Here is a 22,586-nt window from a genome sequence, read left to right as displayed (position 1 = left end):
AGATAAGAGGGAGGGAAATAGGAGGAGGGAGGATGGATGGACAGGAGGGATGAGGGAAGAGGTATATGACGTCATATTCTGGGTCACGTCTCAGATCAAAAATGGCGTCACGAGGGGGTTTAATATTGGACATTGTCGTTACGTCATGTGGTGAAAATGATATAACAGGTTTAATAAAAGTGATAATAATAATAGTGTGTGTGTGTGTGTGTGTGTGTGTGTGTGTGTGTGTGTGTGTGTGTGTTGAGACGGGAGACAACAGGGATGTTGACTAAATATTTGATCCATGGGTATTTTGGCTCTCTCTCTCTCTCTCTCTCTTCACCTCCACAACTCGTTAACATAGCGAGACATCAAGAGACCAACCTCAGAAGGGAGATGTGTTATCGAGGGAATGAAATTGAAGGAGGTGAGGATTTCGACCCAACACACTCTATCTAAAGTGGTCGACCCAACACACTCTATCTAAAGTGGTCGACCCAACACACTCTATCTAAAGTGGTCGACCCAACACACTCTATCTAAAGTGGTCGACCCAACACACACTATCTAAAGTGGTCGACCCAACACACTCTATCTAAAGTGGTCGACCCAACACACTCTATCTAAAGTGGTCGACCCAACACACTCTATCTAAAGTGGTCGACTCAACACACTCTATTTCCAGCAACACACTGTATCTAAAGTGATCAAGCCAACACACTCTATTTCCAGCAGCAGTGTTAGTAGTAGCAGTAAAAGTAGGAGTAGTAAGAGTAGTATTAGTAGTAGTAGTAGTAGTAGTTGTAGTAATAACAATAATAGAAGTGATAGTAGTAGTAGTTGACATAGATTATACTATCGTAATATTTCATTCACGAAGCTCAGTGTCAGGGGCGACGGTGCCACAGTTAACCATGACCTGCCTTGACCTTCCTCCTGGCACTGGTCATGTCCTGCTGGAATAACCTACACCTCGAGGTTAAATCAGGTCGTGCTTGAAAATATTAGGTTAAGATTACTCTCACCCACACACTTGGCCCTCCAGATTATTCAAGGTGTAGATGTGGCACCACTGTATTGGGGGGTGGTGTTGACGTCACCTGTATGACGTCATCAACGACCAATCAAAATGAAGGAGATGTCTTCTTCCATCCCACCTGGGCCAATGACGAGAGTTGTTGTTTTTTGGTTGTTGTTTTTTCATTAATCTCTTTCAATGGCCGACTTGTACAGTGCATCAGAGACACGTTATCTGTGTCTGAAAATTAAAAATGTCTTAGAGTTTTGGTTAATAAGTCTGTTGCTCGCCAGACTTTTCCTCGCCAGTGTGTTGCTCGCCAGACTTTTCCTCGCCAATGTGTTGCTCTCCTGTCATTAGCAAGTCATTCAATACATTATGATGACGCCACGGTGTCATTATGAGGCAGCTGTAACATACGGTGGTGGTGGTGGTGGTGGTGGTAATTTGTGGCAGTACTGTACTGTAGTGTAATGAATGACTTTGTTGTTGTCCATATAACTGGGGGAGGGGGGCAGAGAGGGGAAGGGAGGGGGGGCAGAGAGGGAAGGAGGGGGCAGAGAGGAAGGGAGGGGAGAGGGAAGGGGAGGGGCAGAGAGGGGAAGGGGAGGGGCAGAGAGGGGAAGGGGAGGGGGGCAGAGAGGGGAAGGGGAGGGGGCAGAGAGGGAAGGAGGGGGGCAGAGAGGGAAGGGAGGGGCAGAGAGGGGAAGGGGAGGGGGCAGAGAGGGGAAGGGGAGGGGAGGGAGGGAGGGGTATACAGGGAAGGGAGGGAGGATAGAGGTGAAAGGGGAAAAGGATAGGGAGATGACGAGGAAGGAAGGGAGGGACGGAGGGAGAAAGGGAAAGTGGGATGGGGAAGGAGGAAGGAAGTGGAGGTCGGCAGGAGAGGAAAGATTTGCACATTATAATACTTAATCTTCGTGTGTGTGTGTGTGTGTGTGTGTGTGTGTGTGTGTGTGTGTGTGTGTGTGTGTGTGTGTGTGTGTGTGTGTGTGTGTGTGTGTGTGTGTGTGTGTGTGTGTAGAGAGAGAGAGAGAGAGAGAGAGAGAGAGGTCAAACCACGTTAACCTCTCCCAATTAATTCCCAAAATAGCCAATATTTCGTCTCCAAATTCGCCAATTAGTCACCCAGGAATTCGCCAAATTCTCGCCGTCAAATTTGGTCAGATGACTGTTAGAGTTGAGCTGAATATATTGTGTTAGTTCAGTTTATTTGTTATGTTATGTCTGTTTGTGTAGTTGTAAATTTGTTTGTTTGTTTAACGATGTATGTTTTTGTTAATGTGTTTGTTTTCAGTTTGTTTGTTTGAATGTGTATGTCTGTTTTTGTCTGTGTTTATTTGTTAGTTTGTGAGTTTATTTAGGTTTGTATGAGTATGTGTGTGTGTATGATTGTGTATGTGTGTGTGTGTATGTGTGTGAGTATGTATATGTGTGTGTGTATAATTGTGTATGTGTGTGCGTATGTGTGTGAGTATGTATATATGTGTGTGTATGATTGTGTATGTATGTGCGTATGTGTGTGAGTATGTGTGTGTGCATATGTGTGTGTATATGTGTGTGTATGTGTATTATATGAAACAAACAATACATAACAAACAACAATAATACAGACAAACACACATACACCCTTTTTATTCTCAACACTAATTGCAATTTCCAATTTAATCCTTGCAATAATTTGGTTTATTTCTGGCTGCTCGTCTGTTACTGGTAGTGTTAATATAATACATTCTGTGTATTAGTGTGTATAGTGTATTAGTGTGTATAGTGTATTAGTACGTATAGTGTATTAGTGTGTATAGTGTATTAGTACGTATAGTGTATTAGTGTGTATAGTGTATTAGTACGTATAGTGTATTAGAGTGTATAGTGTATTAGTACGTATAGTGTATTAGTGTGTATAGTGTATTAGTGTGTATAGTGTATTAGTACGTATAGTGTATTAGTACGTACAGTGTATTAGTGTTTATAGTGTATTAGTACGTACAGTGTATTAGTGTTTATAGTGTATTAGTACGTATAGTGTATTAGTGTGCGTAGTGTATTACAGTGTGTTACAGAGTACTCACATCTACGACTGCCTCTACTACCACTACACACACCTCCCCGCCCCACCACCCCCCTCACTCCTCCCTACGCCACTACCCCCCAGCACCACTACCACCCACTTCCCGTGTCTATTGGTGCACCACTTATCTTCCAGACTAATAACTCTTTGTCTCACTCTTTGTCTCACTTTTTGTCTCACTCTTGTCTCACCAATACTCAGTTCAATGATGTTTCCGTCAGACTCACATCTCAGGCAGTTGGAAGCCCCGGCCACCACGGATAATGAGAGCCCAAGAAACGTGGGTATAAAGAGAGGGGGGGGGGGAGCAGTTTGTCGGTGTGTTATTGAGTGAAGACTTTGATCGCTGTCTTAATACTTGAGCACTTTATCACCCTCGTGTGTGTGTGTGTGTGTGTGTGTGTGTTTTAGTATCAAGTGGTATGTTTATATATTCTCTCTCTCTCTCTCTCTCTCTCTCTCTCTCTCTCACTTTTAATAACTGGGCAAAACTTAAGAGTTAATGTGCAGTTGTCTTTGTAGTTTAAGAGAGAGCCTTCAATTCCTCCCTCCCTCCCTCCTCCTCCTCTCCTCCTCCCTCCTCTCTCTCCTCCTCCTCCTCCCTCCCTCCTCCGTCCTCCTCCCTCCTCCCTCCCTCCCTCCTCCCTGTCTCTCTCGCTCACATTTATTGTAATTTTTCCTTGTGCTGTGGCAGTTCAGCTTTCATCTGTGGGCGTCCTCCTGAGTAAGACTTTTAACCACTTGAGTACAACGTTATAACCTCTTGAGTACGACGTTATAAACCTCTTGAGTACGACGTCTTATCCCTTGAGTACGACATCTTAGTCGCACAGTACTCAGTGGATTAAATCATTATACTCAAGGTTAAATCATATAAAACATACACACACACACACACACACACACACACACACACACACACACACACACACACACACACACACACACATACATACACACCCTCCCAAACATAGCCAAAAAACATGTCCAAAAGCCAGCCATTCCTGCTAACTGTAGCGAACTCAGAACTCCGTGTTAAAAGTGCAGGTATTATCAGGTAACCTTATTTACATATTGCACTACGGTCTTAGCCTTAATTAACTCTATAAGTTGCTGATTTTGTCCAGGTTATTGTGTGCTTTTTTTCTCTGTTTTTATTATTATTATTATTATTATTATTATTATTATTATTATTATTATTATTATTATTATTATTATTATTATTATTATTATTATTATTACCCCAGGTAGAGTGGACTACACCTGGACAATGAGTTGTGGCTCTCAATAACATCCCAATTACGACTTGTTCATGGTGCCACCTATTACTGCCAACTACCTCATTTACATACTAATTAACTGCCAGGGAAAAGGTCATTACTGATGCTATTACCTGACTTTTTTTTAGATTAATTCATTGTGTTTTAGTGGACATTTGTGTACAAAGAGTTACAATATTTGGTCTGGTAATACTGTTGGTGGTGACTCTGTCTCTCTCTCTCTCTCTTTTTCTTGTTTTTTCCTCGTTCTTACCCATCCTCCCCCCCCCTCAGGCCTCACCCTCCTTCCTCTCTCCTTTTCCTCCTGTCCCTCTCTTCCTTCCTCCTTTTGTCTTCCTCTTCCTCGTTCACTCAGGGGTGGCAGGAGGTGAGTGGGTACCCTTGATAAAGTGGGATTTACCCAGAAGACACATCACCAACATAAACCTTATGAGGTCACTCTCTCTCTCTCTCCACCACTTGTTGTCAACATCTCACACAATTAATCATTCGTGTAAGAGTCGCAAATTTCTCAATTATCTTCATAACTCATGGTAATTGAGACAGACAGACAGACAGACACAGATAGACACAATCATACATACATACAGTGAGACAGACACCGACAGACAGACAATCATACGCACTTACATTTAGACAGTAACGCAGACATATATACATACATACAGACATAGACGGCACCACACACACACACACACACACACACACACACACACACACACACACGCACACTACAGATTTACGACATCCAATCATAATTTGCATGATATACTTGACGTGTTGCATTAAATCTTGAGTTGCAGGACGTGTTGCATTAATTCTTGTGTTGCTTGAAGTGTTGCAGTAATTTTTCGTGCTGCATAAGAGTGTTGCGTTAATTTTTGTGTTACTTGAAGTGCTGTAAGACATGGGTGCATTATTCTTGTGGTGCTTGTAGTGTTTTAGGAAAATGTATTAATTTTTATGTTCATCGAAGGGTTTTGCAGCAAAGTGTTGCACCACTAAACTCAGTCAATACATCTCACTCTCTCTTACAGGTCGACTACAGCCTTCACAGCGCCACCACACCCTTCACAGCGCCACCACAAGCCCAAACAGTGCCACCAGAAGCCCCCACAGCGCCATCACGAGCCTTCAGAACGCCACTTCGAGCCCTCACAGCGCCACAACGAGCCCTCACAGCGCCTTGATTCTCCTCAAAGGGGCGACTAAGTCCTATCCAGCGTCTTAGGTGAGGGGGAAGGAGGCGGCGAGGCAGTGATGTGGGGGACGGTACATGTACTGCTGTTGCTGCCGTGCCTACTGTGTGCCCACGCCAAGTACGTACACTCCTCTCTCTCTCTGTCTCTCTCTCTCTCTCTCTCTCTCTCTCTCTCTCTCTCTCTCTCTCTCTCTCTCTCTCTCTCTCTCTCTCTCTCTCTCTCTCTCTCTCTCTCTCTCTCTCTCTCTCTCTCTCTCTCTCTGTTTGTCAGCCATTAACAACTAATAATCAACTATTTATCTATACTACACAGATGAATAATTAAATAATATAGGTCAAGATAGATTAAGAGATAGGTAGAGAAATAATATAGTCCAGGAGACAGACAGACAGAGAGACAGGTGCGAATGTAAATAGATAGACAAGTTGGGAGACAATAAGTAGCATGAGACATAAGAGAGACAGAGAGAGACAGTCAATGAAAAACAGAATGACAGATAGAAAGACAGACAGATAAACGAGCAAAGAGAGATAGACAGTGACGTTAGGAGAGTGAGAAAGAAAGAGGTAGTATAAAGAGATAAAAGGTCTCTCTGTCTCTCACCTCTGGCCATTGTCTCTTGGGTTTCATAGCAAATAAAGAGATATTCTCCCTAACACCATTCACCACTTAACTCACCCCCTCACCTAACATCCCACTCATTACCTCTCTCCCCCACAGCCCACTCACCACCTCTCCCTAGCAGCCCACTCACCCCACTCACACTCTCCCCTCAGTACGGACGGTAGCGGTGGGGTCCTCAGCTTCAAGGACTTGCTGCCAGAAAACCCGAAGGACTATGATAAGATGCGGCCGCCTAAGAAGGAGGGAAGACCTACCAATGTGTACTTCCACGTGACTGTCATGGGCATCGACTCCATCAACGAAAACTCCATGGTAGGTGGAGGGAGTGTGGAGGGGTGTGGAGGGTATGGAAGGGTGTGGAGGGGTGTGGAGGGTGTGGAGGGTGTGGAGGGAGTGTGGAGGGGTGTGGAGGGTATGGAGGGTGTGGAGGGGTAGAAGAGGCTGTAGTGGATGGTGGGGAAGGATGGTGGAGGAGTGTAGAGGGGTGGCGGGTGGGAGTGAGAGGTGGTGGGGGAAGTGGAAAAGTGGTGGAGAGTGTAGAGTGGTGGTAGAGAATGTGGAGGGTGATGGAGGGTGTAAAGGAGGGGTGGTGGAGGGCTTGAGGAGGAGGGGTGGTAGTGGAGGGTGTTATTAGCAGCCTCCAGGTATAAGTGTAAACTGTTTTCTATAATGACGATGAAAAAACTACTTAAGGACCAGTCCGCGACAATAGTTGAGGCGGATGACACTTACAGTGTTGGATATATCTACGACCTTTACCCTTTCACCCTTAACCCCCCTCCCCCCCAAACTCCCCCTTTTTCATTATCCTTCCCCTTCCTTGCTCTCCTATCCCCCCTTCCTACCGCCTGTTCCACCCCCCCAGTGACTGCCAAATTTCATAGAAGTTGACTCTCTCTCTCTCTCGCAGCAGAACGAACATCAGTACTCAGACCCGTGTGGTCACCAGCAGCCGCGTGAAACTCTACGGTGCCAGCCAGCCACGTTTAACTACCAGAGCTTGATAAATGGTGTCTCTCTCTCTCTCTTCTCTCTCTCTCTCTCTCTCTCACTCTCTGTCTCTCACTCTCTCTCGCTATATAAGTCAGTTAATCAGTCAGACAGTCAGTCACACAACCAGTCAATGAGTCAGACAGAACAGGTATTCATAGAGCTGGTAGACGCAGCAGAACGAACATCAGTACTCAGACCCGCGCTGTCACCAGCAGCCGCGTGAAACTCTACGGTGCCAGCCAGCCACGTTTAACTACCAGAGCTGGATAAATAGTCTTTCTCTCTCAGATGGCTTGTCCATTGTTATGTATATAAAGTGATTGTACAGTATATGGCATAAATATATTTATTGTGTGAGTGTGTGTGTGTTAAATTAATATGTTTCTTCACCTTTCTTCCTCTTGTATTTTCTCATCAATTCTTACGTCGTTTGCCATCATAAGAGTCAAATTACACCTCACAATAACACTTGCCTCACACCTCACAATAACACTTGCCTCACTACTTCACAATAACTTCAAGATGAATATTGGTCATCATAACAAGGGCAGGGAAGTGAGGGAGGGGGGATGGGAGAGCAGAAGGGGAGGTAGGGAGGTGAAGGAGGGAGATGAGGGAAGGAGTAGGAATGGTGGGTGAATGGGGGAGTGAGGTAAGTGGGTGGGTGGAAGGTGAGAGAGGGATGGTAGGGGAGATTAAACTAAATATATATCTGACAAGACGAAGTGAGAGAAGAGGGAGGGGAGGTGGGTAGTGGGAGAGGGGGGAGGGGGGGAAGGGGGAGTGACTCTACGTGGGAGTGACTCTACGTAGGAGTCGATCGCTGGTTCAGGGATAATGAGACGCGTGACTATGCATAATATCCACTCCGTTAGCCCAAATATTTCGCTGCCTTATCACTGGAGCGAATTATTTTGTCCACACACACACACACACACACACACACACATACACACACACACATACACACACACACTCAATACGTCATTAATGGATGGAACAATTACTCTCGTCACAGGGAGGAAGTTTGGCCATTAGCGATACAAAACAATGGTTGAGTCTCACCCTACCTGACCCCGTTCTCTTACACTGCTTCCTGGTGGTGAGAGAGAGAGAGAGAGAGAGAGAGAGAGAGAGAAGAGGGAACAAGGAAGGGAGGAGAGAGAGAGAGAGAGAAGAGGGGTAATATCCCGGAAGTAACTGGGTGGGAGCTGGGAGGATCAAGGAAGATTGATGCCAGACGTAGAGGGAGGGAAGGAGGGCAGGAGGGAGGAAGGAAGAAAGGACGGAGTGCGGGAGGAAGGAGGGATGGAGGGAGGGATAGATGGATGGAGGAAGGGAGCCATCACCTTCATCATCATCATCATCACTACAACTATCATCACCATCACCACAACCAGCATCACCATCACTACCAACACCACTAACACCCCCATCACTACTATCACTACCATCACCATCCCCACCATCACTATCACTTAACACTATCTTCTCAACAGACATACGTGGCAGACATCTTCTTCGCTCAGTCGTGGAAAGACCATCGACTGAGGCTGCCTGAGAACATGACCTCCAGCTACAGGTATGGTGACACTGTAGTATGGTGACGGGTATGGTGACACTGTAGTATGGTGACGGGTATGGTGACACTGTAGTATGGTGACGGGTATGGTGACACTGTAGTATGGTGACGGGTATGGTGACACTGTAGTATGGTGACGGGTATGGTGACACTGTAATATTATAATAATAATAATAATAATAATAATAATAAACGGTTTATTAATAGAGTTGCAGCCGGTGGCTGAAAATATACAGACTTACATTTGATTTAGACATAATGATATAATATGCATTGAATACATTTACAGGGCTGTACAGTACATAAATCAGGAGTTGTTTATTATTTTAACAATAGATGGGATGGTGTTATTCTTATATCTATCGCTGCGGGCTCTTATGGGCTGAATTTTGTTGTAGTGGCGGACTGCGCGAGAAGGGTGGGGGGCTGCAGGTGGCAGGAGGTGGCGATGGCGAGGGTGGTGCAATAGTCCACGGCCAAACCTTTCCAGTGCTTGGTGGTGGATGTCACTGGGGGATGGCATTTCCAGGGTGGAGAGAGCGTTGGTGTAGCCGGAGTATTCAGCGCCGAGCATGATTCTGCAGGCCCTTTTCTGTACCTTCTCTAGCTGACGTTGTTGGGTGGAGTTGAGAGAAGACGACCAGGCTGGTGACGCATACGTTAGTTTGAGGAGAATAAAGACGTTGTAGATGGTCCTCAGCTCTGGCGTGGGTGTCCCAAGTGACCTAAGTCTTCGTAGCATGTAGAGACGGTACGAGGCTGCCTTGACTGTGTTACTTACATGGGCCTTCCAGTCAAGTTTATTGTCTATAGTTACACCCAGGAGTTTGGCAGACTGCACCAGCTGGAGAGGATGGGCACCCACTGTGACTGCTGGGGCTTGCACTGGAGTGGTGGCGGTATTGATGTGCATGACTACGGTTTTGGTGTGGTTGATGGTGACCTTGTTCTCCGTAGTCCATGCCTGTAGCCAGTCCAGGGTGCCTTGGAGCGATGAGTAGTCTGGTGCGGTGTTGTCCACTGAAACCCCCACAGTGCAGTCATCCACATGCTTCCACCTGTGAGGAGTGTCCGATAGAGCGTCGTTGATCAGGATGAGGAAGCATAGTGGTCCCATCTTGGTCCCCTGGGGAACACCGCAGGTGAGGTGTTGGAATGTAGAGACTAAGCCCTGATACCTCACTGCTTGGCGACGTCCACTCAAGAAATCAGTGAGCCATGAGACCAGGTTGGTGGGCAGCCCTAGTGCAATAGCCTTGTTGATAACAGTGCAGTGATCAACAAGGTCAAAGGCCTTCCTGAAGTCCACAAGGGCAACGGCCAGTGATGTCTTTCGTTTCTGCAAGTTTTTGTGCAGAAAATCCAGAAAGCTCACCAAGCAGTGTGATGTAGAGGAGGTCCTCATATTGCCAAATTGCTGTGAATCAATTGACTGATAGATACTGGCAAATGCTCACTCAAAAACAAAGTCCTCACAAAGTTGACTGGGTATGGGGGTAATGGCAACTGGCCTGAGGTCGTTAGGGGACTGTGGGGTGGTGACCTTGGGGATGGGGGTGACAAATGTGGTTTTCCATTCATTAGGGCATTTGCTTTGTCTGAGGGATGCATTAATAATAGAACAGAGTGGGATGGCAAGTTCGACTGCAAACTCCTTGTATATTTTGATTGGGAGGTCAATTGGGGTCGTGGAGTGTTTGGATTTAAATTTCAGGAGTTTGTTGGCGATTTCATATGGTTGGACACTGGGAGGGGGGGAGGGGGAAGGTAAGTAAGCTGGGAGGAGAGTGAGGTCAAGACTGGGTAAGGTATGACATATGGTAACAAAGTGGTTATTAATTGTCTCAGCTGCCTCCTCACTAGGAAAATGTGAGATGAAAGGAAGTGTGGGAGACTGACGGTTGAGACCACAGAGATCTTTTACCTTGGAGTACCACTGACCGATGCCGACTTCCTTGAGGTCGTGCACTTTCCTGGGATAATAAGTCTTCTTGGCAGACTTGATTTCCCTGATGACCTGGTTACGTAGACTTTTGTACGGGCGGTTGTTGGTGTAGTATGCCTTGTTGCGCTGCTCAATAAGTCTTTTTATGCGGGGCGTAATCCACGGGACATCATCGGGGTGGATCCTCAGTGTTTTGGCTGGAAAGAAGTGGTGGTAGGCTTTGGTGATAGTGTCCAGGTAATTATCCCATTTGTTCTGCACATCGTCTACCGTGATCACTTCAGTCCAGGGATACCGGGTTATCCATTGTCCAAAACGCCGCATTGCAGAGTCGGGGGTGGGTCGGTAAGTCCTGGTGGCAACTGGCGGTGGTGAGAAGGTGGGGGTAGGTAACCACAGCAGGGACAGGTGTGGGCTGCGTCCCATGGGAGGCAGCGGCTGGGGGGGAAGGTAGTGGTTACTGAGATCAGTCATAATGAGGTCAAGGGTGGCATTGCCATGTGTGGGAAAGTCTACTATTTGTGTAAGGTGGAGGTGTTGGGTGATGTCACTGATGTCTAACTCATTGAAGTCACCGCATATCACTAGTTTAGCACATGGAAATCTGGATCTCAGGGAGTCAGCAGTGTCTATAATATGAGTAATCAGTACATTGGCGGTTGGTGCGCGGGGGGGATGATAGCATACACAGACAATGAGGGAGGCAAGCTGGCGGGGGTGGGAGGTGGGAGTGACCTGAACCCACAAGGCTTCTACATCTTCAGGTACATTAACACCTAGGGGTGATGGTTTGAGGTCACTGCGACAGTACAGAACTACACCACCACCTCTCCTGTCCTTTCTAAGGTGGTGAAATAACTCAGTAACGTGTGTGTGTGTGTGTGTGTAAAAAGATCGGTTGTGAGGGTCCGTTTAGTGGTACAACAGAAGGCGCCATTAACCTGTGTGTGTCGCACCTGTAAATATGTCAATTAGTGTTCAGGTGTGTCGGGCTGAAGCATAAAGAAGCATTACTCTGGTATTCAGTAACTTTTAAAGGTGAAACTCGGGGTCAACCTTCACGTGTGATGGACGACAGACACATTCTCTTTACATCATTCTACTGCTGCTGGTCGAGGAACTTGATCTAAATACCGTCAACACAATATATTCCGTGTTTATATTACGTTATGCAAATGCGCTCATATAATGAATCCGGATAGTGCTTTCGCGAACGCTCACGAGGTAAACAAAGCCTCTAGACTCCACCACCAAGTGCTGTGTGACGTGGGACAATTAACATTTAGGAGCAGCGGGTCAGTAAACACGGAAGCATTACTGCCTTCACTCTAATAGTCGATGTTTTTGTAAAGTGAAATTTCCTCGTGTGATGAATGGTGCTGCTGGGTAGGTCACGTATGACGTCATCACCTGAAGTAGATGGTATTACGGTCGTGACGTTGTACAATCGCCCTCAACAACACAAACAGGTGTAGTGTTTTTGTGTATGTGTTGTGCTGGGATTTTCTGATGTGAACTTGTAGGTATGGTGCCACTACGTATGGTTATATCACAATACAGGTATGTTTACTCTGTAGGCATAGTGACTATCAATTATAATAGAGTATGTATTGATGACACACTGTTGAAGATATGATGACAACTATGGTGACTACAAGTATGATGACACTACAGATCTAAAGTAACACTATAAATGCTCGCATTTTAACAGGTATAGTGACATAGTTTAGGTATGACGACAAGTATAGTGTCACTAGATATAGGATCTACCAGGACACAACAGTATGGTGACATGAACATTGACTTTTAATATATTACCTACTACTTACTTCAATTATTAAAATATAGTGTAACTATATAGCACCATAAGTGTACAGTGCACCCCTTGAGCTACACTTAGAGCCTATATTTAACACCACAATCAGCACCATAAGTGTACAGTGTACCCCTTGAGCTACACTTAGAGCCTATATTTAACACCATAATCAGCACCATAAGCGTACAGTGCACCATTAAGAGGTAATAGTGTCCCCCTCCCCCATGGCAGGTTGTTGGAGGTAGAGTGGCTGAAGGATATGTGGCGTCCTGACAGCTTCTTCAAGAACGCTAAACAGGTCACCTTCCAGACCATGACCATCCCTAACCACTACGTCTGGCTGCACAAGGACTCAACCATCCTCTACATGGTCAAGTATGTGCCATGTGTCACTCTAAAGGGTCAACTGTGTCATGTGTCACTCTAAAGGGTCAACTGTGTCATGTGTCACTCTAAAGGGTCAACTATGTCATGTGTCACTCTAAAGGGTTAACTATGTGTCATGTGCGTTTCTAAAGAGTTAAATACGTGTTATGTGAGATTCTACAGAGTTAAAGGTTCCTCTTCCTCCTCCTTCTCAGCCATAAGACTAACCTCCTCCTCTTCCTTCCCCAGGCTGACGTTGACGCTGTCGTGTGCAATGAACTACGCCATCTACCCACACGACACCCAGGAGTGCAGGATGCAGATGGAGAGTCGTAAGTGTTGATCAGAGAGTCGTACGTGTTGATCGGGGTCGTGAGGATTGATCAGAGTCGTGAGGACTGATCAGAGAGTCGTGAGAATTGATAAATTATTTGACTGTGTAAAGAGAGAGAGAGAGAGAGAGCATCACCACTATTATAACCATCACCACCACCACCACCATACAATCACTACCACTACCACCATTATCACCACCATCACCACTACCACCACCATTCCCACAATCTCTCTCTTCCACCTTGGGTTCCGCTTAGCTCATTTCCCGGGTCAGGTCACGGTCCACTGGTCAGGTGAGGACAGGTCAGCAAGGGGTTAGGACAATGGAGAGACACCCAGGAGTCAACACCGTAAAATGGCGTTCTTCCTCGCTAGTGACTTGAGTCTTTTGGTAGACATTACCTAACACTCAATTATAACAATTATTATTATTATTATTATTATTATTATTATTAGAACGTCTTTAAGTTAATACATTAATTACACAAAAACTTTCACGCAGACCAAATGCTTCTTAAAAACTACTTATGACATAACTTAATGGGTCTTGACTTTTAACTCACGAACAACCTGAAGGCTTGTTAGTGTTGAGAAAATGTCAACTTAACATTTGTCAAACACTTTAAGAATTTAGTGAACTTAGCCTCCGTTTGACCTCTGTGTGACGACGTGGGAAGGTCACCTGGTTGTAGGACACGAGTTATCAGGAGGTCAAAGGTTACTTGGGAAGAGCAGAGGGTGACCAGAGCTGTGCTGAGTCAGTGATGAGGAAGAGTCTCTCTCTCTCTCTCTCTCTCTCTCTGAGTATTTACGCCCAAGTTTCATAGATACAGGAGAGAGAGAGAGAGAGACCTCATTGTGCCATTATTCTGAAGTGTTTATAAGTGACCCTTCAACCTTGACCCTGAAGTATGACATCTGATCCTCGACTCCTATCACTTCAACCTTGACCCTGAAGTATGATTTCTGACCCTTGACCCCTTCCACTTTAATCTTGAACCCTGAAGTATGACTTCTGACCCTTGACCCCGACCACCTCAACCTTGACCCTAAAGTATGACCTCTGACCCTTGGCCCCTAACTATTTAACCTTGACCTCTACAGTATCACACACCACGGAGGACCTAGTATTTGACTGGGACCCTGAGATGCCCCTTGAGGTGGACGACCATATAGAGCTGCCCCAGTTTGACCTGGTCAGGAACCACACGGCCGACTGTACACAGGTCTACTTCACAGGTCAGTAACAAAGGTCTACTTCATAGGTCAGTAACACAGGTCAGTGGTACAGGTGTGCACAGGTGTTTAAATGAGCCAAACAACAGGTGTAGAGATGTTTCAACTGCAGGTATTCTTCCCGACAGGTAACTTCACGTGTCTGGAGGTGGTGTTCCAGCTACGTCGGCGCCTCGGCTACTATCTCTTCCATACCTACATGCCTACCTGTCTCATAGTGATTATGTCGGTAAGTGACCAGAGGGGGGGAGATGGTGAGGGAGGAGAGTAGAGGGATGGTGGTGAGGGATGGGATTGGGGGAGGAAAGAAGGGGGAGTGGTGGTGAGTGATGCAATAATAATAATAACAATAACAATAATAATAATGATAATAATAATAACAATAACAATAATAATAATAACAACAATAATAATAATAATAATAATAACAATAATGATAATAATAATAATAATAATAATAATAATAGCAATAATAATAATGATAATAATAATAATAACAATAATGATAATAATAATAATAACAATAATAATAATAATAATAATAATAATAATAATAATAGCAATAATAATAATAATAATAATAACAATAATAATAATGATAATAATAATAATAACAATAATAAATACAATACTAACCATCTTACTTCCTTGCGTGACCTCTAATGACCTGTCTTGACCCCTACAGTGGGTGTCCTTCTGGATCAAGCCTGAGGCGGCGCCAGCGAGGGTCACACTGGGCGTGACCTCACTCCTGACACTGTCCACCCAGCACGCTAAGTCTCAGGCCTCACTCCCTCCAGTCTCTTACATCAAGATCATCGATATGTTTATGTCTACCTGTACTGTGTAAGTGTGTCAAAGTATTCAGTTTGTCTCTTAAGTCAAAATTTGACATCAAGTTAAAAATCTATTGTTTGTTTTAGGTTTATTTTAGGTTTTGATATATATATATATATATATATATATATATATATATATATATATATATATATATATATATATATATATATATATATATATTCAAGACGAAAGCTAAGGTACCCGTTGTTTCCATTTTCCCGTGTGATTTTATCAAGATTTATCTTATCCACGTTTTCATTGTGGATTTACATGAAATATATATATATATATATATATATATATATATATATATATATATATATATATATATATATATATATATATATATATTTACAGCTACACCTGCCCATACCTGTCACAGTTACACCCCCACACCTGTCTACACCCACACCGCCCACGCCCACAACCTCACACCTGTCCACACCCGCTCCGCCCACGCCCATACCCCCCCACACCTGTCCACACCCATACTGACCACGCCGACCACAGCCACACCCCCACACCTGTAATTACACCTGCATCCTCCCACATCTGCAGGTTTGTGTTCCTGGCCTTGATGGAATACGCGCTGGTGAATGTGGTGTTGGGTGACGGGCCAGACACACCGACCAAGAGCAAACCCTCAGAGAAGGAGAGCAGGAGCGGCTTCCATCACCACCACCACCACATCTGCGCTGACAAGGTCAGTCATGTTGGTAGTGTAACCCTACCATCATCAGATGCTAGTAGTGGTAGTAGTTGTGTTAGTAGTAGTAGTAGTAGTAGTAGTAGTATGAGCATGCCACCAGCTGCTAGTAGTAGTAGTAGTATAACCATGCCACCAGCAGCTAGTAGTATTAATATTATTATTATTAGTAGTAGTAGTAGTAGTAGTAATATGACCCTGCCATCAGCTACTCGTGTTCGCTAGTAGTAGTCGTACTGTCATAAGAGTTATATCGTGTTTGTGGTCGTGTTGACGGCCACTGATGGTGTCGTGTTGTGTCCACAGGAGAACGGTCGTGTTGGTCTGTCGTACCCCCGCACCCACGATCACCCGGGGGATCTCTCAACCCACGCCTACTCCCACCACAGCTCCCACGTCCACGGCAGTCATCCCCACGGCAACATTACCCTGGCCCACGGTACGCCCATACGAAGCCCACTTACCCACGGTGGACCCCTACATGGCAGCCTGACCCACAGCGCGCCCGTCCACCGCCAACATCACTTCCACGAGAACGCCGCCCACCACTTCCACACTCCGATGCAAGGCCCCTTTTCCCATGGAGTGCCCCCGGCTGGCCCACTGTCACATGGACCACCACTCCACGGGGCACTGGCCCACGGTGCCCCCTTACATGGCATGAGACCCCACAGTCACAGCAACCAGACCTACGCCGACCTGTTGTGTCCGCCCCTGCCCAGCGTGCCCCCGCCTCCGCCGCCCCCCGCCAGGATGCCAGGACCCACCGCTGCCCAGAAGAGACGAGCGAGGGCCATCCTGGTCGACCGCTTCTCAAGGGTGTTCTTTCCCTCCACCTTTGGCCTCATCAACGGGGTGTACTGGATCATCTTTTGGCTCTACTTATAAGCCAACACGTCCACTGGATCACTATCTGGATCAATCTGTGAGCCAGGGATCATTGCCTGGTATTGGTTATGACACAACAGGTCAGAAGGATCGTTTTCTGGATCAGTCTGTCAGCCAAGGAGCATTTCCTGGCTTTGGATATAAGACAGCAGTCGACTGGATCACTTTCTGGATCAGTCTGTACGTCCAGGGATCACTCTCTGTACCTAAGCATTAACCACAAGTTAATATCCCAGAACCCCTCGAGTGGATCACTTAACGAATCTGTGTGTGCCAAGGATCACTTTTTGGCAATACAGTAATTGTAAGTTAAAGGATCGAAGACATCATTTCGCGGATCAACCTTGAAGAGAGGGATCAATTTTTGGCTATGGTTATAAGCTAGGGAAATGCTGGATCATTTGTGGATCAGTGTAGACCTCTGAGACCACTGTCTTGGTCTAGTTAGAAATCAGAGATGATAATGTGATTAGCTTAATCTTTAAGTCAAGGATCAGACAGACCAATGTGCTGACTGTTTACAACCCATGGATCGAGCTGGATCACTAGCTGGCTTCTGCCTATAAACTACGGGTCGTCTACATCATCCAGAAGCCAGGGATCAAATGGATCTTTTTATGGCTCCGTGCGTGAGTCATGGAGGACACGCACTATTTAAGTGTTCGTGTTAGTAATGACCCCTATACACCTAGATCACTTACCTGCTCCGTGGATCGAGTGGATCATTTTTGGCTTAATTTACAAGTCAGGAATCCACGGCATCACCAGCTGGCTTTATCCAGAGATCCATTATAAAACTGTCTGGCTCCAGGTTATGTTCGAAGCCGGATTGTTTTGGATCACTTCTCATATGGCTTTGTGATGTGTATTGCTGAGGAGTGCACCAACACTCTTGTACACACGGGGCGGCTCTCGCTACACACGGGGCGGCTCTCGCTACACACGGGGCGGCTCTCGCTACACACGGGGCGGCTCTCGCTACACACGGGGCGGCTCTCGCTACACACGGGGGCGGTTCTCGCTACACACGCTATTTAGCCGTGAAGTTTACTCAAAATACACAACGAACCAACCTAACCCAACCAAACCCATGCAGTATATTGGATCACATTTTAGGCTGTGTGTGTGTGTGTGTGTGTTTACAATTTTCTGATGCAACCTACTGTATATATACAAAAATAGGTTATAACAAGTGTTAAGGTGATATACCCAACACCTCTAACCCACAGTGCCATACCATCCTCTTCCCCCTCCCTCCCTCACCCCTCCCTCCCCATCCCTCACCCCTCTTGTTAATTAATACATATAATATCTCACTTTATGAACAAGATGTGAGTTAATTCATGTATAACGTATGTGTATTGTGTATATATGTATATTTGTTGAATTCAATCAATAACAGATTATCGATATATTTATTTTTTCACGGTTTTTGTTGTCATTTAGTTGGTAAGTTATTCACAAAGTAGGAGAATAAAATGTCGTAGTGATACATGTACACATATTATTATTATTATTATTATTAATGTATGTTAATATTATGTTCGTTCAGATTAAATCGTTAGGGAAATGATGCTACAAATTACTTCAATCTTTACTGTATATTGTGGAACCTTAAGAGAGTATAATTGAGCCTGTTTGAGGTATACTTAACTCATTAGTAGTATAATTGAGCCTGTTGGAAGGTCAGCACTGTGTTGTGTTGCAAGATCGGGAGTGTTTTGTGTTGCAAGGTCAGGAATGTGTTGTGTTGCAAGATCGGGAGTGTTTCGTGTTGCAAGGTCAGGAGTGTGTTTTATTGCAAGGTCAGGAGTATGTTATGTTGCAAGGTCAGGACTGCTTTGTGTTGCAAGGTCAGGATCGTGTTGTGGTTGTAAGGTCAGGATTGTTGTCTTGTAGGATCAGGACTGTGTTGTGTTGCTAGGTCAGGAGTGTGTTGTGTTGCAAGGTCAGGACTGCTTTGTGTTGCAAGGTCAGGATTGTTGTCTTGTAGGGTCAGGACTGTGTTGTCTTGTAGGGTCAGGATTGTGTTGTGTTGCAAGATCAGGAGTGTGTTGTGTTGCAAGGTCAGGACTGCTTTGTGTTGCAAGGTCAGGATTGTTGTCTTGTAGGGTCAGGACTGTGTTGTCTTGTAGGGTCAGGATTGTGTTGTGTTGCAAGATCAGGAGTGTGTTGTGTTACATGTCGGGAGTGTGTTGTGGTGTGTTGTGTTGTGGTGTGTTGTGTTGTGATGTGCTGTGTTGTTTTGTAAGGTCACAATACCACAAGATTTAGCCAGTATGAAATAAACGATTATTTGTTGACGTGAATTTTTGAAACACTTGTGTTCAGGACGACGTGATTGGTGTTAGTTGACGCAGTGTTAACACATGTGACAGGTGTTAACATGTGTGACAGGTGTTAACATATTTGACAGGTGTTAACATGTGTGACAGGTGTTAACACGTGTGACAGGTGTGAACATGTGTGACAGGTGTTAACATGTGTGAAAAGGTGTTAACATGTGTGACAGGTGTTAACATGTGTGACAGTGTTAACATGTGACAGGTGTGACAGGTGTTAACATGTGACAGGTGGTGACAGGTGTTAACATGTGTGACAGGTGTTAACATGTGTGACAGGTGTTAACATGTGTGACAGGTGTGTGACAGGTGTTAACATGTGTGACAGGTGTTATGTGTGACAGGTGTTAACATGTGTGACAGGTGTGACAGGTGTTAACATGTGTGACAGGTGTTAACATATTTGACAGTGTTAACATGTGTGACAGGTGTTAACATGTGTGACAGGTGTTAACATATTGACAGGTGTTAACATGTGTGATACAGGTGTTAACATGTGTGACAGGTGTTAACATGTGTGACAGGTGTTAATATGTGACAGGTGTTAACATGTGTGACAGGTGTTAACATATTTGACAGGTGTTAACATGTGTGACAGGTGTTAACACGTGTGACAGGTGTGAACATGTGTGACAGGTGTTAACATGTGTGAAAAGGTGTTAACATGTGTGACAGGTGTTAACATGTGTGACAGGTGTGAACATGTGTGACAGGTGTTAACATGTGTGAAAAGGTGTTAGTAACGTTAACAAGTATTACAGTAACGTGCTGAAATTTTTGTTATGTCAAGAACAAATTTATGCACTACGTAAAAAAATAATTATACTAATTAGAAGAACACCTTTATCTGTTATACAATGTTCTAATTGTGTATAAAAAGAACATAAAGAGCTCAGATATACGTGTTGTGTTGACGAGAAACTGTTACGTGTTGTGTTGACGAGAAACTGTTACGTGTTGTGTTAACGAGAAGCTGTTACGTGTTGTGTTAACGAGAAACTGTTACGTGAAGGAGTCTGTACTTGTGTTCATCTATATATAAGATGTACCATAACTCTCCATACATTACGTCATCAATGTTCATGTAGTCAGGTCAGTCATCAACGTTATCATCAATTTACATCTTAATATAAGTTTCATGTTTAATATATCAACGTGTATTTTTTCAATAAATATAAATGATTATAGTTTCTTATAAGACGCCAAGAGAACGTCTCCCTCGCTCCCACACCCACCAATTAAATTCCACTTTCTATCAGTGTCTCGATTACCATTGGATAATTTTCTTGTGTCTGTTGCCGTTGTTTAGCCTCGGTGTATATGTCAGGGTAGTGTGCCTGGTATGTGCACATGAATGCTACAAAAACACACACACACACACACAAACTTGCATGTACACAAAGTCATACAAAGTCACGTACATATAGTAGAATCTAGACACAGCAAACATTCACATAGATACGTGACAATTTGTTATCCATGTACAGATTCAAACTTACATACATCAACACAGACCTTAAAACACGTATACAGACGTGTTTACACATAATACCCACACATATAAATGCAGGTACACATAGACATACATACAAACATGTACGTAGTTACGTACATATGACTGTAAGTATGCATGTTTCTCTGTAATGTTTGTTTGTAACTTATGTATATTTGTGAGTGTGTGTGTATTTGTGTGTGTGTGTGTATGTTTGCGTGTACGTGTGTGTGTGTATTTCGTATATATTGTTAAATGTATTACAAACAATATCTAAACGACTGCAGACAACAGAGAGAGAGAGAGAGAGAGAGAGGTCTTTACTTATCTGTGTTATATACATTAAAACATTCATTACAAGGAGCCTCCAAGTGAGACTATTATATACTGTACAGCACATAGGTACACACGTAGCTTATCTCACTGTTGGAAATATTAAATAATTCCCCAGTGATTCATTTATTGTATTGTTATAGACTGGCAGACACATTTTACTGTAAATAAGATAATTATTAAAACTTTACCTTAAGTATTGTGTTTCATTTCCAAGTTACCGGCCAGCTATTTAAAACTGGAATCCCTCGCGCTAAGAAAAAAAAGGCCATTAAATTGTTTATATACTTTGTACCTGCCTTGTGTTGGGGCCGCTGTGTCTCCGCCCTCCCACTCTCTATCTCTAGCTCCACCTCTGGCTTCTTGGTATTACTGAGGGTGTTTGTAGAGCCTGTGGTGTTTGCAATGTTTGACATCTTGAAAACTTTATCTGGGATTCCGGTTTACATTTTTTTTTCTAGATTTAGACTGTCTACTGTATGACAGTGGTTCTCAAACTTGTTTGCCCCATGCACCCCCTTCACCATATGTCAGAATGTCATTCCCCCCTCCTTTCCAAGATTGTCTGCCTCAAAAAGTGCATTCCAAATAATATGCATATGATACTGAAAATCCTTTATTTTTTCCATATTAGTATCAGTTCCCCCCCCCCCCCTGAAAACCTGAGGGGGGAAATTCCCCCTGGTTGAGAACCCCTGGTCTATGAGGTGTGCCCGTCGTGTGTCGTCTGAGGAGCTGTCAGTCCTCACTCTACTCTGACAACCGAGACATGTAATTCAGGAATTGTCCTTTTCACTCTGTGATTCATCTTATCTAGCGATGGTATAAATATATAAATTTAAGTCAGAACGCACCTGACTTGTAATGTAGGACATGGGCAGAAGTCACTCATTTATCGTAGTTACTCCAAAGTTAGACACACGGGAGCACATTTATGATAGAAAACGTATATGCTATGGTTAACTTTTATATTATAGAACTGGGTAAGTTTTTTTTTATTACAAACCAGCCATAAAATCAACACTAAAACAAATAGATGATGCTAATGTTTATTGATGAATAATTTAAGATACATTACAGTAACTGATAATTACTTGAGCATCCCAGATTTGTGTGCCTAGAGTCCTGGTACACAGGAAACTGTGTTGTATACCTACATTGTGTAGGCCTTGACAGTGTAGGTATACAACAATGGTAAACAGCGAGGCACTTTGACAACGGACAGCCGACAAAGCTGTCAGGTACTTATTTTCAGGGGAGTCTTGCGTAGGCTTAAGTCTGGTCTTTAACCAGGATACGTTAGGTTGTATTTCTAGGTAATTCTTGATCAACAATATCATTATACATTTTAATAATCTTAAGAATGATAGTGACTCATATAAATGGTGTGAACACCACTGTTTACATTACATCAGAAGAACACAGACATTTATAAGATAGTGCAGATGAGAAAACACAGACGGACGGAGGGTGAGGCATATTGCTGTGCTCGTACACAATGGCACAGCGGTGACACAGTAAAGTTGATCGCCTC

General features: G+C 44.2%; 1 protein-coding gene across 1 annotated transcript in view; it reads left to right on the top strand.

Annotated features, from left to right (window-relative positions):
- The window catches only part of LOC121857223 (glycine receptor subunit alpha-4-like), a 35,247-nt gene extending 15,862 nt beyond the window's left edge, over positions 1-19,385 (top strand). Inside the window, exons 2-11 of the mRNA XM_042353176.1 lie at positions 5,389-5,670; positions 6,330-6,489; positions 8,670-8,752; positions 12,745-12,888; positions 13,129-13,211; positions 14,320-14,454; positions 14,580-14,680; positions 15,137-15,297; positions 15,850-15,994; positions 16,304-19,385. Of these exons, the coding sequence (XP_042209110.1) occupies positions 5,612-5,670; positions 6,330-6,489; positions 8,670-8,752; positions 12,745-12,888; positions 13,129-13,211; positions 14,320-14,454; positions 14,580-14,680; positions 15,137-15,297; positions 15,850-15,994; positions 16,304-16,885 (1,653 nt within the window). The 5' untranslated portion in view covers positions 5,389-5,611 and the 3' untranslated portion in view covers positions 16,886-19,385. The remainder of the gene's footprint in view (positions 1-5,388; positions 5,671-6,329; positions 6,490-8,669; positions 8,753-12,744; positions 12,889-13,128; positions 13,212-14,319; positions 14,455-14,579; positions 14,681-15,136; positions 15,298-15,849; positions 15,995-16,303) is intronic.
- The last annotated feature ends 3,201 nt before the right edge of the window (positions 19,386-22,586 follow it).

This window comes from Homarus americanus, unplaced genomic scaffold (assembly GCF_018991925.1).
Source record: "Homarus americanus isolate GMGI-L3 unplaced genomic scaffold, GMGI_Hamer_2.0 scaffold20465, whole genome shotgun sequence".
Taxonomy (NCBI): domain Eukaryota; kingdom Metazoa; phylum Arthropoda; class Malacostraca; order Decapoda; family Nephropidae; genus Homarus; species Homarus americanus.
Note: the sequence above shows the minus strand (reverse complement) of the source record. Positions and strands in the feature narration are given on the sequence as shown.